General features: G+C 40.7%; 1 protein-coding gene across 1 annotated transcript in view; it reads left to right on the forward strand.

Moving 5' to 3' along the window:
* Positions 1-4,911: 4,911 nt before the first annotated feature.
* LOC124016096 (protein Wnt-10a) overlaps positions 4,912-12,999 on the forward strand; it is an 18,177-nt gene continuing 10,089 nt past the window's right edge. Inside the window, exons 1-3 of the mRNA XM_046331657.1 lie at positions 4,912-5,435; positions 6,822-7,087; positions 11,456-11,829. Of these exons, the coding sequence (XP_046187613.1) occupies positions 5,374-5,435; positions 6,822-7,087; positions 11,456-11,829 (702 nt within the window). The 5' untranslated portion in view covers positions 4,912-5,373. The remainder of the gene's footprint in view (positions 5,436-6,821; positions 7,088-11,455; positions 11,830-12,999) is intronic.

Below are 12,999 nucleotides of genomic sequence, written 5' to 3' on the forward strand. Positions count from 1 at the left end.
AGAGAGAGAGAGAGAGAGAGAGAGAGAGAGAGAGAGAGAGAGAGAGAGAGAGAGAGAGAGAGAGAGAGAGAGAGAGAGAGAGAGAGAGAGAGAGAGAGAGAGAGAGAGAGAGAGAGAGAGAGAGAGAGAGAGAGAGAGAGAGAGAGAGAGAGAGAGAGAGAGAAAGCGAGGGAGAGATTGAGAGACCACCGTCTACAGCAGAGAGAGAGAGAGAGAGAGACAGCGAGGGAGAGATTGAGAGACCACCATCTACAGCAGAGAGAGAGAGAGAGCTCCCACTGTTCAACAACAGAGCAAAGCTCGGAGAGACTGTGCATGCGCACATATGTTTGTCATTTCAGTTACAATACTTATGCATTTAGCCAGCTACTATACTGCAATTCTTTGCGTGATTGCACAGCAATGAACGTCAACATTATTGTACCTCTTATGTTTTCGACCCTACATACTTCTCTGGTTGTGTCACCAGCATTGCTCACACAGATGTTTTTGCACAATAACAATAGCACGCAAACATAGTGTAATTATGTCAAATTAGGGAAACCCAGGATTAATTCAAGCTGTAAAGAAAATAAGTGATGCTCAGATTTTCCTCAATGGGTTGTAGAGTGCCTGAGCCAGCTGGTAGGTAAACCCCAGCACAGAGGATTCCCTGCTTGTTGCCCTCCAGTAATTAATACCACATTCAATGCTATGTTCAAACCACAAACAACTACCTGGTCATGGGATGCCTTTGAATAGCTTGAGGATACCCAGACACAAGGCTTCAGAAAAGAGCAGAATATAATTGAATAAACAAATAATAGAAGAGAACGAAATAGAATAGTGGAAATCGTTGCTTTTTTCCCCAAGAACATTTCACTTTACTAATTTGTGGGCTGCATTCTGGATGAAAGATATCCCAAAATGGCTTAGGGTATATTCTGTTTTACTCTACTGTCCAGAAGAGGGAGCCTCGGTTTTCACAACAGCAACTTTCCCAAAGTCCATTGTGTCCCCAGTCTTTTTGTAACTCACGGATGTAAAGACACTGTAACACCATGAGCTCTATGTATCTCGATACAGTTGAAGTCAGAAGTTTACACACACTTAGGTTGGAGTCATTAAAACTCGTTTTTCAACCACTCCACAAATTTCTTGTTAACAAACTATTGTTTTGGCAAGTCGGTTAGGACATGTACTTCGTGCATGACACAAGTAATTTTTCCAACAATTGTTTACAGACAAATTATTTTACTTATAATTCACTGTATCACAATTCCAGTGGGGTCAAAAGTTTACATATACTAAGTTGACTGTGGCTTTAAACAGCTTGGAAAATTCCAGAGAATTATGTCATGGCTTTAGAAGCTTCTGATAGGCTAATTGACATAATTTGAGTATTGTACCTGTGGATGTATTTCAAGGCCTACGTTCAAACTCAGTGCCTCTTTGCTTGACATCATAGGAAAATCAAAAGAAATCAGCCAAGACCTCAGAAAATAAATTGTAGACCTCCACAAGTCTGGTTCATCCTTGGGAGGAATTTCCAAACGGCTGAGGTTCCACCTTCACCTGTACAAACAATAGTACGTAAGTATAAACACCATGGGACCACACAGCTGTCATACCTCTCAGGTAGGAGACGTGTTCTGTTTCCTAGAGATGAATGTACTTTGGTGTGCAAATCAATCCCAGAACAACAGCAAAGGACCTTGTGAAGATGCTGGAGGACACAGGTACAAAATAATCTATATCCACAGTAAAAACCAGTCCTCTATCGACATAACCTGAAAGGCCGCTCAGCAAGTATGAAGCCCCTGCTCCAAAAACACCATAAAAAAGCCAGACTACAGTTTGCAACTGCACATGGGGACAAAGATCATACTTTTTGGAGAAATGTCCTCTGGTCTGATGAAACAAAAATAGAACTGTTAGGCCATAATGACCATCGTTATGTTTGGAGGAAAAAGGGGGAGGCTTGCAAGCCGAAGAACACCATCCCAACCGTGAAGCACGGGGGTGGCAGCACCATGTTGTGGGGGTGCTTTGTAGCAGGAGGGACTGTTGCACTTCACAAAATTATTGTGAGAAACTTGTGAAAGGCTACCCGAAATGTTTGACCCAAGTTAAACAGTTTAAAGGCAATGCTACCAAATACTATTTGAGTGTATGTAAACTTCTGACCCACTGGGAATGTGATGAAAGAAATAAAAGCTGAAATAAATAATTCTCTCTACTATTATTCTCACATTTCAAATTCTTAAAATAAAGTGGTGATCCTATCTGACCTAAGTCAGGGAATTTTTACTAGGATTATATGTCAGGAATTGTGAAAAAATGAGTTGTAATGTATTTGGCTAAGGTGTATGTAAACTTCCGACTTCAACTGTAGCTATTCACACATTCTACAGTCAGTATGGGTACAACCCTTTTTCCTATACAGTGCACTACTTTTGGTACCTTGGTTTAAAGTAGTGCACTATAAATGTTATAGGGTGCCATTGGGAAAGCAGATTATATCTTCCCATGGTAACATGGGAACAACAAAAGGCAAAAGGCAATGTCACATGAAGGACTGCACTTATATCTTCCTGTGGTCTTGTGCATGTCAGACATTAGAGAGAGGTATAGAGCGGCAATCTACGCCCCAAATGGTACCTTATTCCCTATATTGTGTACTGCTTTTGACCAAGGCCCATAGGACCGTGATTTGCGACACACCCTATTTCAGCCTGACCTCCAGCATGTCCTTTCCAGATAAATACACTGCATAGACGCCACACTCTTTCTGCATCATTTCACCACACTTCTGACTCTCTTTGCTATAATCAAAACAAAACAAGCCACATTTTTCAAAAGCCCATAAAAAGTTTAAACCCTCCCCGAGGCGACAGATTAGTGTACCTTCTGTGAGTTGTTAAGACCATCCAAAATAAAGTTACACTCATCCCCAAACTATTTTCAGTCCCACAATGACTAGTTAATTGAAAACCATACTGTTCTTCCTCCCAGAAGATTGCAACATAGATACGAAGCAACAACAAGATCGGCCTAAACTTTCTATTGCACCATGCATCTGTTGAACAGTGCAGTTTCAATAAACATGATTATAACTATAATGTCTTGGCTTTTCATGAACTAAAAAAGGTCATTCCCAGCTTTGAAGTGTCCCTGCACACTACTGTAAGTCTCTTTATTTATTTTTTTATATAGAAATTCTGCAGAATTTTACTGTACCATAATCACTCCATTTCTGTAGTGGATGTTACTATGGAGATGTACAGTAGTGTAGATGGGTATTCTCCAACTAGTAGAATGGCTTATTCTTCTATATATATTCACTACATGTGTAGTGAATACATGTGTTTAATACTGTGAATAGTTGTAATGTAGTACAAAAGTAATGAAGCAGCGTTTTCACAATAAGGGAACTGAAATTCCCTCTGGGAAAAATCAAGCTATTCTATTCTATTCTAATATGATCTTTTTTTTCACCGTCTGTCCATTTTTCGACTGGAAGGGAGAAAATTCTTAGAAAAGGGATGTTCATTTGATAGCAAGAGTTACGATAGCATCTCCTCTGAGCCTCTGAACACAAGGGGCTTCTCCCAACAGAGACTGGTCGTAAATTTGTAATGAGGGACATAAATACAAGCACAACTACTTAACTTCAAGAGAATGGTAGGTGGACAGAAAAGTTGGAATGTAATTTTAACTGACAAGAAAGTATTTTGGTGAATTTTCATATTGGTGAATTCATAGTGCCTATCCTGAAATATGAATATAGTGTCAACGGAAGTAATAGAATAATAATATAATGATATCATCTACTGTATAAGCCTTTTAGATACATGCTATTGGTAGGAAATAGCCATGGTTTGTCCCTGGACAGGACACTGTAAAGCACACAAAGTTTTAACTCAAATGACTTGAGGAAGCTAATTGCCATGAATCATTTGAGAAAAGCAACACATTTTTTGTAAGTTTGAACTGGCCTACCCTTGGTTGACTTGGGACCGATCGATTTAAATGAACAGCAAATGGATTCCCCAGTGAGCAATGGGAAACAATTAGGCTCCTTGTGTGAGAGTCCTGAGAGTCTTGACTGCAGATCTTCTTGGCAAAACAGCACACCAGATGGAAGCAGTATTTATTTTTTCTTGAGCTTCTAACATTTTGCTATTTAATTCTCTGAGAGGAAATTTGTATATTGTAATGTATGTGACCTGAGGAAAGTAATACGTGAGTCATAACAGTTGACTCAGTCGTAATGGCTCACAGTCGTGGTTATCTGCAGTAGTATGAAGCAGACAGTGGGACAATTGCCATGTATCTACTCCCAGTCAAATAGAGAGGTTCAGACCATATGAACTCAGGTTGTGACTTCACATTGTCAGAATGGTACTTTACACTGATGGCGGTGGCGGTGGCTAAAGGTTAAATGGTTTCATTACTTCATCCCACCTGCTCTCTTCAAAGCCTAATAATATACGTAATCACATGGCTTGGAACAACTTCGTATTTCGACAATACAGCTCGTAGGAAAATAAATCAATGGACATTCAAATTAGGGTTGAACAACTATAAAGTAACTCCAGTCAGGAAGAAAAGTTACAATGTCATCATATGTATTAATAGGATTATTGATTGTTATTCATAAAAGTGCAGCCCGATCACTCCCACGTCAACTCATTCTCTGACTGAAAGTAAGTCAATGAACTTTTTGTTGTATCATCCTTCTCAATCTCACCATCATCATCATCATAAGAAAAGAGGACTAAAAGTCTTTGCCGCTGTCCCAGACCGACCCATTTAGACCTCTTATCTGGGAATCTCCATATCCCTTAACAAGACACTTGCGCTCTTCTGTCGCTTTTCTTTGCTCTGGGTGACGTCGAAGTGGGCTGGCAAAGTGCTAAGTGTTGTAGTTTAGAATGCTATCAGTAGGCTATAAGAAAAACATCACAAGTCAACGAGACTCAAGATAGTGCGCGTTAGTACACCCACTGCTTTCGGATGGATTCCAATGCTTATATCTTGGCGGAGCTATCGTACATTTGCGCAGATGTGAGATAGCATGAAAGAGTGTTCAGTCAACTCACTTCGAATTTATCTTCATTCAATAAGTTATAAGAAAGTGCAGTCAAACTTTTTCGTTCTTTAAATCACTTGTCCTGCAGTAGTTAGGATACATCCAGCACTTTGTCTGCCTTTTATCAGATGTCAAATCAGATACACACTTGAACCCGGGACCTGTCATCCTCAAACTCCATCGCCGGGAACTCTGGAGTGGACGAGCCTTTGATAAAGCTGTCAGATTTTAGAGGGACATAAAACTTGTTATACGCGCTCTATCTCTGCACGTATCTTTGGTCAAAAACGAGCCATACAATGGATTTCTCATTCTGCCGCCTAATATGTCTTCTGATGGCTATCACTCTGCTCAATCAAAGGTGAGTTGAGAAGTTTAATTTACTTACTTTAATATTTTACCTGAACATTTATTTGAATAGTAGCTGGATGCCTTCTACTTTCACCGGCATGGTTATTCATCTTCAAGATGTACTCATACATAAGTTAATAAAAATAAATAATTGTGCCAGTGTTTATATAAAGTTTGCATCGCAAGTATTTATACAGTTGCTACATCATTCAGGTGTGTTTTAATTACATAACCTAGCTACAGTTAACCCATGCTAATCTATGAAGGCGCAATCAGGTTCATTGTAGGTATTGCTTTTGTTTGCAAATCATATTGTGCAATTATAGTACTGTCCAATAAATAACTCAAAACAAGTTTTAGCTCTGCAAATCCTGTTTGTCTAACATTAAGAGGGGTTCAGTTTGTTATAATCACATAATAAGTATAATATTGCAGATAAAACAGGCTTTTGTTCCTTCCATGTTGGGTCAGTGTAGGTAGCTATTTTGGATGCTGTAATAACCCAACATTGAATGAAAGGGTTATGAAATATGTATTTACTCATACTTGTTTAAAGATCAGGATGCTGTATCACATAAATGTTCCCAAGTACTTTTCTGGGATTTTTTTTATTGACTTGAAAAGTTATCCCACACTTGTGGGATAAGTGTTTATTTTGTCATTCTTGCCAACATGTGGTTCCATCCTCTGTTGTGACATGCCCCTTCATTCAATACCAGACTGCAATTTTTCAAGTTTGTTGTCACAGAGTGCTTTGAGACATGGTCAAAATGGGTTGGGAAAATGCGATCTGTTATTTGTTTTATTGGTGTTTGATTGGTACATGTTTATACATGTTTTATTGGTCAATACTATGATGACAGTAACAACTCAGCAAATATGAATGATTGCACAAATGGAATTTGATGTAATGAACTTCATTGTGTGTGTGTGTGTGTGTGTGTGTGTGTGTGTGTGTGTGTGTGTGTGTGTGTGTGTGTGTGTGTGTGTGTGTGTGTGTGTGTGTGTGTGTGTGTGTGTGTGTGTGTGTGTGTGTGTGTGTGTGTGTGTGTGTGTGTGTGTGTGTGTGTGTGTGTGTGTGTGTGTGTGTGTGTGTGTGTGTGTGTGTGTGTGTGCAGGAGGCAATATATTTAAGAATGCATAACACAATAATAATAAAACAGATATTTTTTATTTCCTCACTGTACAATGTACCGCTTTCAGACCTTCCAATGCTTTCTGAGTCAATATTGTCAGAAACAATTTACAACCATAAACTCTCAGAAGTGTAATACTATTAAACACCTGACTCCTGTCTTGTGAATGACGGTTGTTACACATGATTTACGGGGCACAGAAGTATCAATCATGTACTACAGAACAGGCACACCTTAACATCAAACCTTCTGTGTTCCAGGGTAGATTCCAATGAGATTCTAGGGCTGAAAATCCCCAATATTGACCCCATTCTCAACGCCAACACCGTTTGCTTGACCCTGCCTGGACTGAACCGCAGACAACTGGAGGTGTGCATGAGAAACCCCGACGTCACCGCCTCGGCCATCCAAGGGATCCAGATCGCCATCCATGAGTGCCAACATCAGTTCAGAGGACACAGGTGGAACTGCTCCAGCCTGGAGACCAGGAACAAGATCCCATACGATAGTGTGGTTTTCAAACGAGGTGAGTCACCTTACAGAAAGTACGGGGTAGGGAACCCCCTTAGTTAAAAAGGGTGCTTCTGATTACAACGCCTGCATCCCAAATGGCACCCTATTCTCTATAGAATGCCCTTCTTATGAAAGGTATTGCACTATAAAAGGACTAGGGTACCATTTGGGACTTCTACCACAGGTCCCCTTTACTCATTCACTTCACACACTGACTCACAAAGCTGTTTGTCATTATCATTATTGGAAGAGTTGTTGGTTTTCTGGCACTTGGTTATGGACGGGTATGTTTTTCCTGAGGCATAGAAACTCTAAATGATAGATATCAACAGACACTTTTAAATGAGGTGATTCATCCGCTAAGAAATGCATACTGAATGAATTTTTTGTTGCATAGTTGCAGATACATGAAAATATGTTTTCTTGTACTACGTTTTACATACAGTAAGTAAGTAGCCCGATGGCAGAAATAAAGCTATTAAGTAATGTGAGTCTTTGTTTATTTCAATGCTTTTATGAGTGGGGTTTTACAAATGCAGCATATTATGCATGCCCTAACTAATTGTTTGTTTGGATATCTCATTTTACTACAGGAAACGGATGTCATATCCTCTTTACCTCAAACATATATCTGCTTGTTGATTAATTCTGACATACTTTATAGGGCCATAATTCTACATTAACCGGAATTAAAGCTAAGCTAAAAAGCCAATGAGACACATAAAGTGAGCCTTCTCGAGGCCTGGCTAGTGCTTTTACTCTCTGCCAGTGCAAGTGCTGTGAATTTGCTCTCAGCACTTTCCCAACTCTCAGTGGCAATACATAAACCTGTTTAGTTGGTTTCTGTAAGACAAAGTGACAGTTTTCTTTAATCTTTAATTAATTTTCCCACTTCCTCAGCCATCAGTTCAGCCGGGCGTGCCTCTCATTTTAAATTATTTGTTAGACTGATTTGTTCCAGGTCTCTCGCCTCAGCCTGCTTGGGAGGAAATCTAAAACAGCATTTTCATGTCTGTGTCTCTGGACTGCATCTAAGTGCTGTCCTCCGCCCCCCATGGAATCATGGCAAGATGGAGAGGGAGAAAAAGTACTCTGTGTGTGCGTGCCTGCATGCGTGTGTACGTGCGTGTACGTGCGTATGCATGTGCGTGAATAGGGGATGATCAATGAAACATCATTGACTATATCTTATGTATCTAAACCAGCATTTCCAAAAATGTCAGATATGGAGTTGAAATGTTTTCAATTTTTGGTTTGCATCCCAATATTACACTTTATATACATCACAGAAGAATGAAATATAACAAAACCATTTGACAAAGAAAAAATCTGATTTTTGTAGTTAAAAAAATAAATATCTTTATTCATTATGAAATCCACCCATGAGGCCAAAGATGGCACTTTTGGTCATCAACTGCATGAAAGGGCTACGATCCAAAATATTATGACAATCACTGAAAGATAAGACTCTGTTTCCCTCTACAATCGCCACAAACCTCAATCAAAGAAACCAGGCACTAAATCAGACCCTTGGGGGGCGAAGATCAAAGAAGATCAAAGAAGATCATACAAGATCATACAAGAAGGTCATACAAAATTATTACCTGAATACTCCCAATACCTTTCTGATGCATTTCAATACTGTCAAAAGTACTGTCCGACTGATTTGTAATAGACTGTCATAGCCCCCAATTAAAAAAGTCAACATTGGCCGTTGATTCCATCATTTTTTTTTACATGGTGGGGTCGTAAAATTTGATGGGGAATCAAAATGGGGTCGTGGACCAAAAAAACGTTTCGGAAGCCCTGCCTAAACCCTTTGGATGCTTTTCTTTTAGCCATGGTAGCATTTTTTTAAAACATGTTTTGTGAATAGTGCAAATTTCAGACATTACCGGCTCACATCTGATTGAACAGTGCAGTACAGTTTTTCATTAATCATGTGCTCCATCTAAGGTATAACAAAAAAAATCTGCATTGAACTGGAGTCATGTCCAGTTTAGGACTTGTGTCTGAGCATCTCTTTTTTTCAACATTTTTATTTTTTGTAGTATTTTTAACCCCTTTTTCTCCCCAATTTCGTGATCTCCAATTGGTAGTTACAGTCTTGTCCCATCACTGCAACTCCCATACGGACTCGGGAGAGGCGAAGGCCTCGGGAAAGTCGAAGAACTCAGGTCTGTAGTGACGCATCAAGCACTGCGATGCAGTGCCTTAGACTGCTGCACCACTCGGGAGGCCGAACTGAGCATCTCTACAATGGTGACAAATAGGGCTGTTTGGCTGTAGGATTTGGACTCAAACTGTAAGCTTTAAAGGGCAAATCAGCAGTTGAAACAATCTCAAATCGTTTATCCTGCCCCTGTTTCGGTAAAAATCTGAAGGTTAGGTCTGGAGAAATGCAACCATTCTCAAGTTCATAGACAGAGGTATGGATGCAAGGACTGACCATCCATGACATCAGTTATAGTTTTAACCGTGTTTTGAGGCTATAGTGTTTATTAACATTTCATTTGTTTACAAACATTTAAGCAAAACAAGCCTATTCTTTGGGTTCTGATCGGGTATGTCAGTTTAACTAAGCACACGAGGCTTAGTTATATTATTCAAGAAACAATGGGTACATATCACTACTTAAGTCCAAAAATGGATGTCTCAACTGCGGATTGCTCCTTTAAAGTCTTGAATTTAACATTTTATTTGACATATTCTAAACATGTTTGTTTAATAACACAACATTTCTCTTCAGTGAGTTATTCTGAGAAGGGATGGTTTTACAGGAACTCAGCGAGTCATGGTTGCAGGCTATTACGTCTGACGGGCAGTAAGGAGAGTACAGTATAGACAGATACCCTGTTACCCTGTAAATGGGGAGCACTGGACAGAGAAAGACTAGGCCCATTAACTTGGTGTAACAATGTTAAGATTCTCTAGCACAACTGTAGAAAAACCCTCAGAATCACCTTACACACGTGTGGATCCACTGTCAAAGATGTGTGGAATTATTACATATGTATATACATTACGTGGGACAGGTCCCTGCCCTAGGCATAAGAAACATAAGCTAGTGGCCTAGTTACAATTTTGACTTAAATCGGCTTGAAAATCTATGGCAAGACTTGAAAATGGCTGACATTTATTTTTACGAATAATGTGCAAATATTGTACATTCCAGGTGTGCAAAGCTCTTAGAGATTTACCCAGAAAGACTCACATCTGTAATAGCTGCAAAATGTGAATCTAACATGTATTGACTCAGGGGTGAGAATACTTATAAACATTTAGATTTTTTTGTTTTTTTGAATTTCAATAAATGTGCAAAAATGTCTAGAAACGCATTCACTTTGTCATCATGGGGTATTGTGTGTAGATGGGTGAGCAAAAAAATATATTTAATCCATTTTGAATTCAGGCTGTAACACAACACAATGTGGAATAAGTCAAGGGGTATGAACACTTTCTGAAGGCACTGTACAGTATGTGTATTTACAATCCCCTTCTCCAAAGAGATTACACATTTACCTAGCTCTTATCAATAGCTCTTATCAATTTATAAATGACAGTACATGGAGAATGCTGTTATTTCTATCGCGAAATAATAAAGGAGACGCTTTTTGGAACCGGCAGGTTCCCTCAACCTTATCCATGGGATCTTTGTGCGTTACGGTGGTGGAATTATGAGAGCATGAAATCAAGGTCAGAATACAGTATATCTGTAGACACACCACTGCTACACCTTCATTTCTTTGACCTCCGCCTCCAACGAATAGCGGTTGAATAGCACGCTGCTCTCATGCTTAGGTTCAAGGTCAGAATATGCATAGAGAGAAAAATGCGTAAAAAAAAGGGAAATGCCTTCCATTTACCCGTGCTTAACTTGAATCAGAATCCCCCCCCCCTTCCCCCATTGGAAATGGCAGGCAGATCAAACGGCTGCCAACAGTAGCCAGGCTAATTGTAAACATGCCGGAGAGCTCAATAAAGCGAGAGCTTTAAAGGGGATTAACAATACGGTGCTCATATATTCTGCACCATCATCGGCCACTTCCATCCCTGCTTATGATCACTGTCAGATCCTTGTGTTGAAAGGATGGTTGATGGTGGGGGTCTGTTCACTTTCAGCCTCTGAGCCTGGAGACATGCAAGTGTTTGGGATTAATTGCTATTGTCCCAGATGTTTCTCTGCCTCTGTAGTGAGGCACGGCGGGGTTTCATACTGGTACTGCAGGCTCATTGGACCTCTCCTCAGCTCAACAGATAGTCATCTACTGCACTGTACTGTATATGCAGTAGGAATCAAACGGTGTACAGCAGGATCCTATCTCGATCTTACACATGACCCCTTGTTCTTTTCTCTCCCCTCCACCCCCCCCACCCCCAGGTTTCCGTGAGAGTGCTTTTGCATACGCCATCGCAGCGGCGGGCGTGGTCCACGCCGTGTCCAACGCCTGCTCCATGGGGAAGCTGAAGGCGTGCGGCTGTGATGAGAAGCGGAGAGGCGACGAGGAGGCCTTCCGCGTCAAACTGAACCGGCTGCAACTGGAGGCCATACACCGCGGGAAGGGCATGGTGCACGGTGTCATGGAGCACTTCCCTGCAGATCTGCCCGGGTCTCAGGACTCCTGGGAGTGGGGAGGCTGCAGCCCCGATGTGGACTTTGGGGAGAAGTTCTCCCGGGACTTCCTGGATTCGCGCGAGACCTACAAGGACATCCATGCCAGGATGAGGCTCCACAACAACAGAGTTGGCAGGCAGGTGAGAGGAGGCGTTTCAGCTACTGAAGGGCACTGTTTGGGGTGGTGGGAGTTATGACTGTGTAGAGGGGTTTACAGTACAGCTCTCTTCTCTCTAGAGAAAATACTATTTGAGAAGGTCCGGTCACACAAATTTGCTAGGTGGCAAGGTCTGAATGCGCAGTAACAAACCCCCACCTTGCAACCCATACGATCCCAAACTTTTCAAACCGTTCACACCCCTCTTGTTGGTAGAGAGAAATTGCTAATTTCCTGCAATTGTGCCCATTTCGCCACGTATAATGTGTTTTCATATGATACCAAGCGTCAATGTCCGACTGAGTTCCAATTTATTTTTAATTTTTTAGCCGGGATCCGCGGTCCGTATTGACCCCGTTCTCTGGGTCTGGATCCGGCCTGTGGACCATCTGTTGAGTATCGAGCACTTAGTTTGTGGGGGCCCATAGGGCTATGGTTAAAAGCCGTGCTCTTAGATCACCATTTGGGACCCACTCTTAGTTCACTGAGGAGTTTTTTGAATGGAAAAGACACATTAATGCAGGTACGAAATGAGAGGATTACGATTCGAGTCCTAACGATAACGTCATTTTGAGGCACATGCTCTGATTTTATTGGCTCGGTTGTCAGTAGTGACCTATCAATACAGATTACTCACTGATTTCTCCACATGATGCAATTGCCTTGCATCTGTGTTCTTTTGAGCCAGGCTTCCTCTCCCACTTAGTTCATAATCAGGCAGTTGTAGCCTACAATAACAACCATGGAAGCAGCTGCATATGTTGTTTGAAAGTACTCATACTTTTAGTATGGTTTTTTACATATCAATATAGGAAATCGTTAGTGGATTGATATGAAATAAATGTCACAGCTAACATTTATTGGCAATGAAGGTGTCTGCACCACCCCTCACCATATACATTTTCCTATCGTTATTACGTTTCAAAGCAAGATGCCTAATTATGTGGACAACACAGACAGTTCTCCTGTCTATGTGATCTTGCAATTTGTGCATGCTCAGTTTAATCTACTTATGTGTTCCTATGGGCAGTGTAGCATTTGGCTAATAAAGAAGCTTGGTTATGATGGCCATATAGCAGTGGTTTGGAATAAGAACGTAAACATTTACAGTTTCCGTCTTAAAAAACATGGTTATCCTTAACTCTAGTTTAAT

Source organism: Oncorhynchus gorbuscha, linkage group LG01, assembly GCF_021184085.1.
Source record: "Oncorhynchus gorbuscha isolate QuinsamMale2020 ecotype Even-year linkage group LG01, OgorEven_v1.0, whole genome shotgun sequence".
In the NCBI taxonomy this organism is placed as follows: Eukaryota; Metazoa; Chordata; class Actinopteri; order Salmoniformes; family Salmonidae; genus Oncorhynchus; species Oncorhynchus gorbuscha.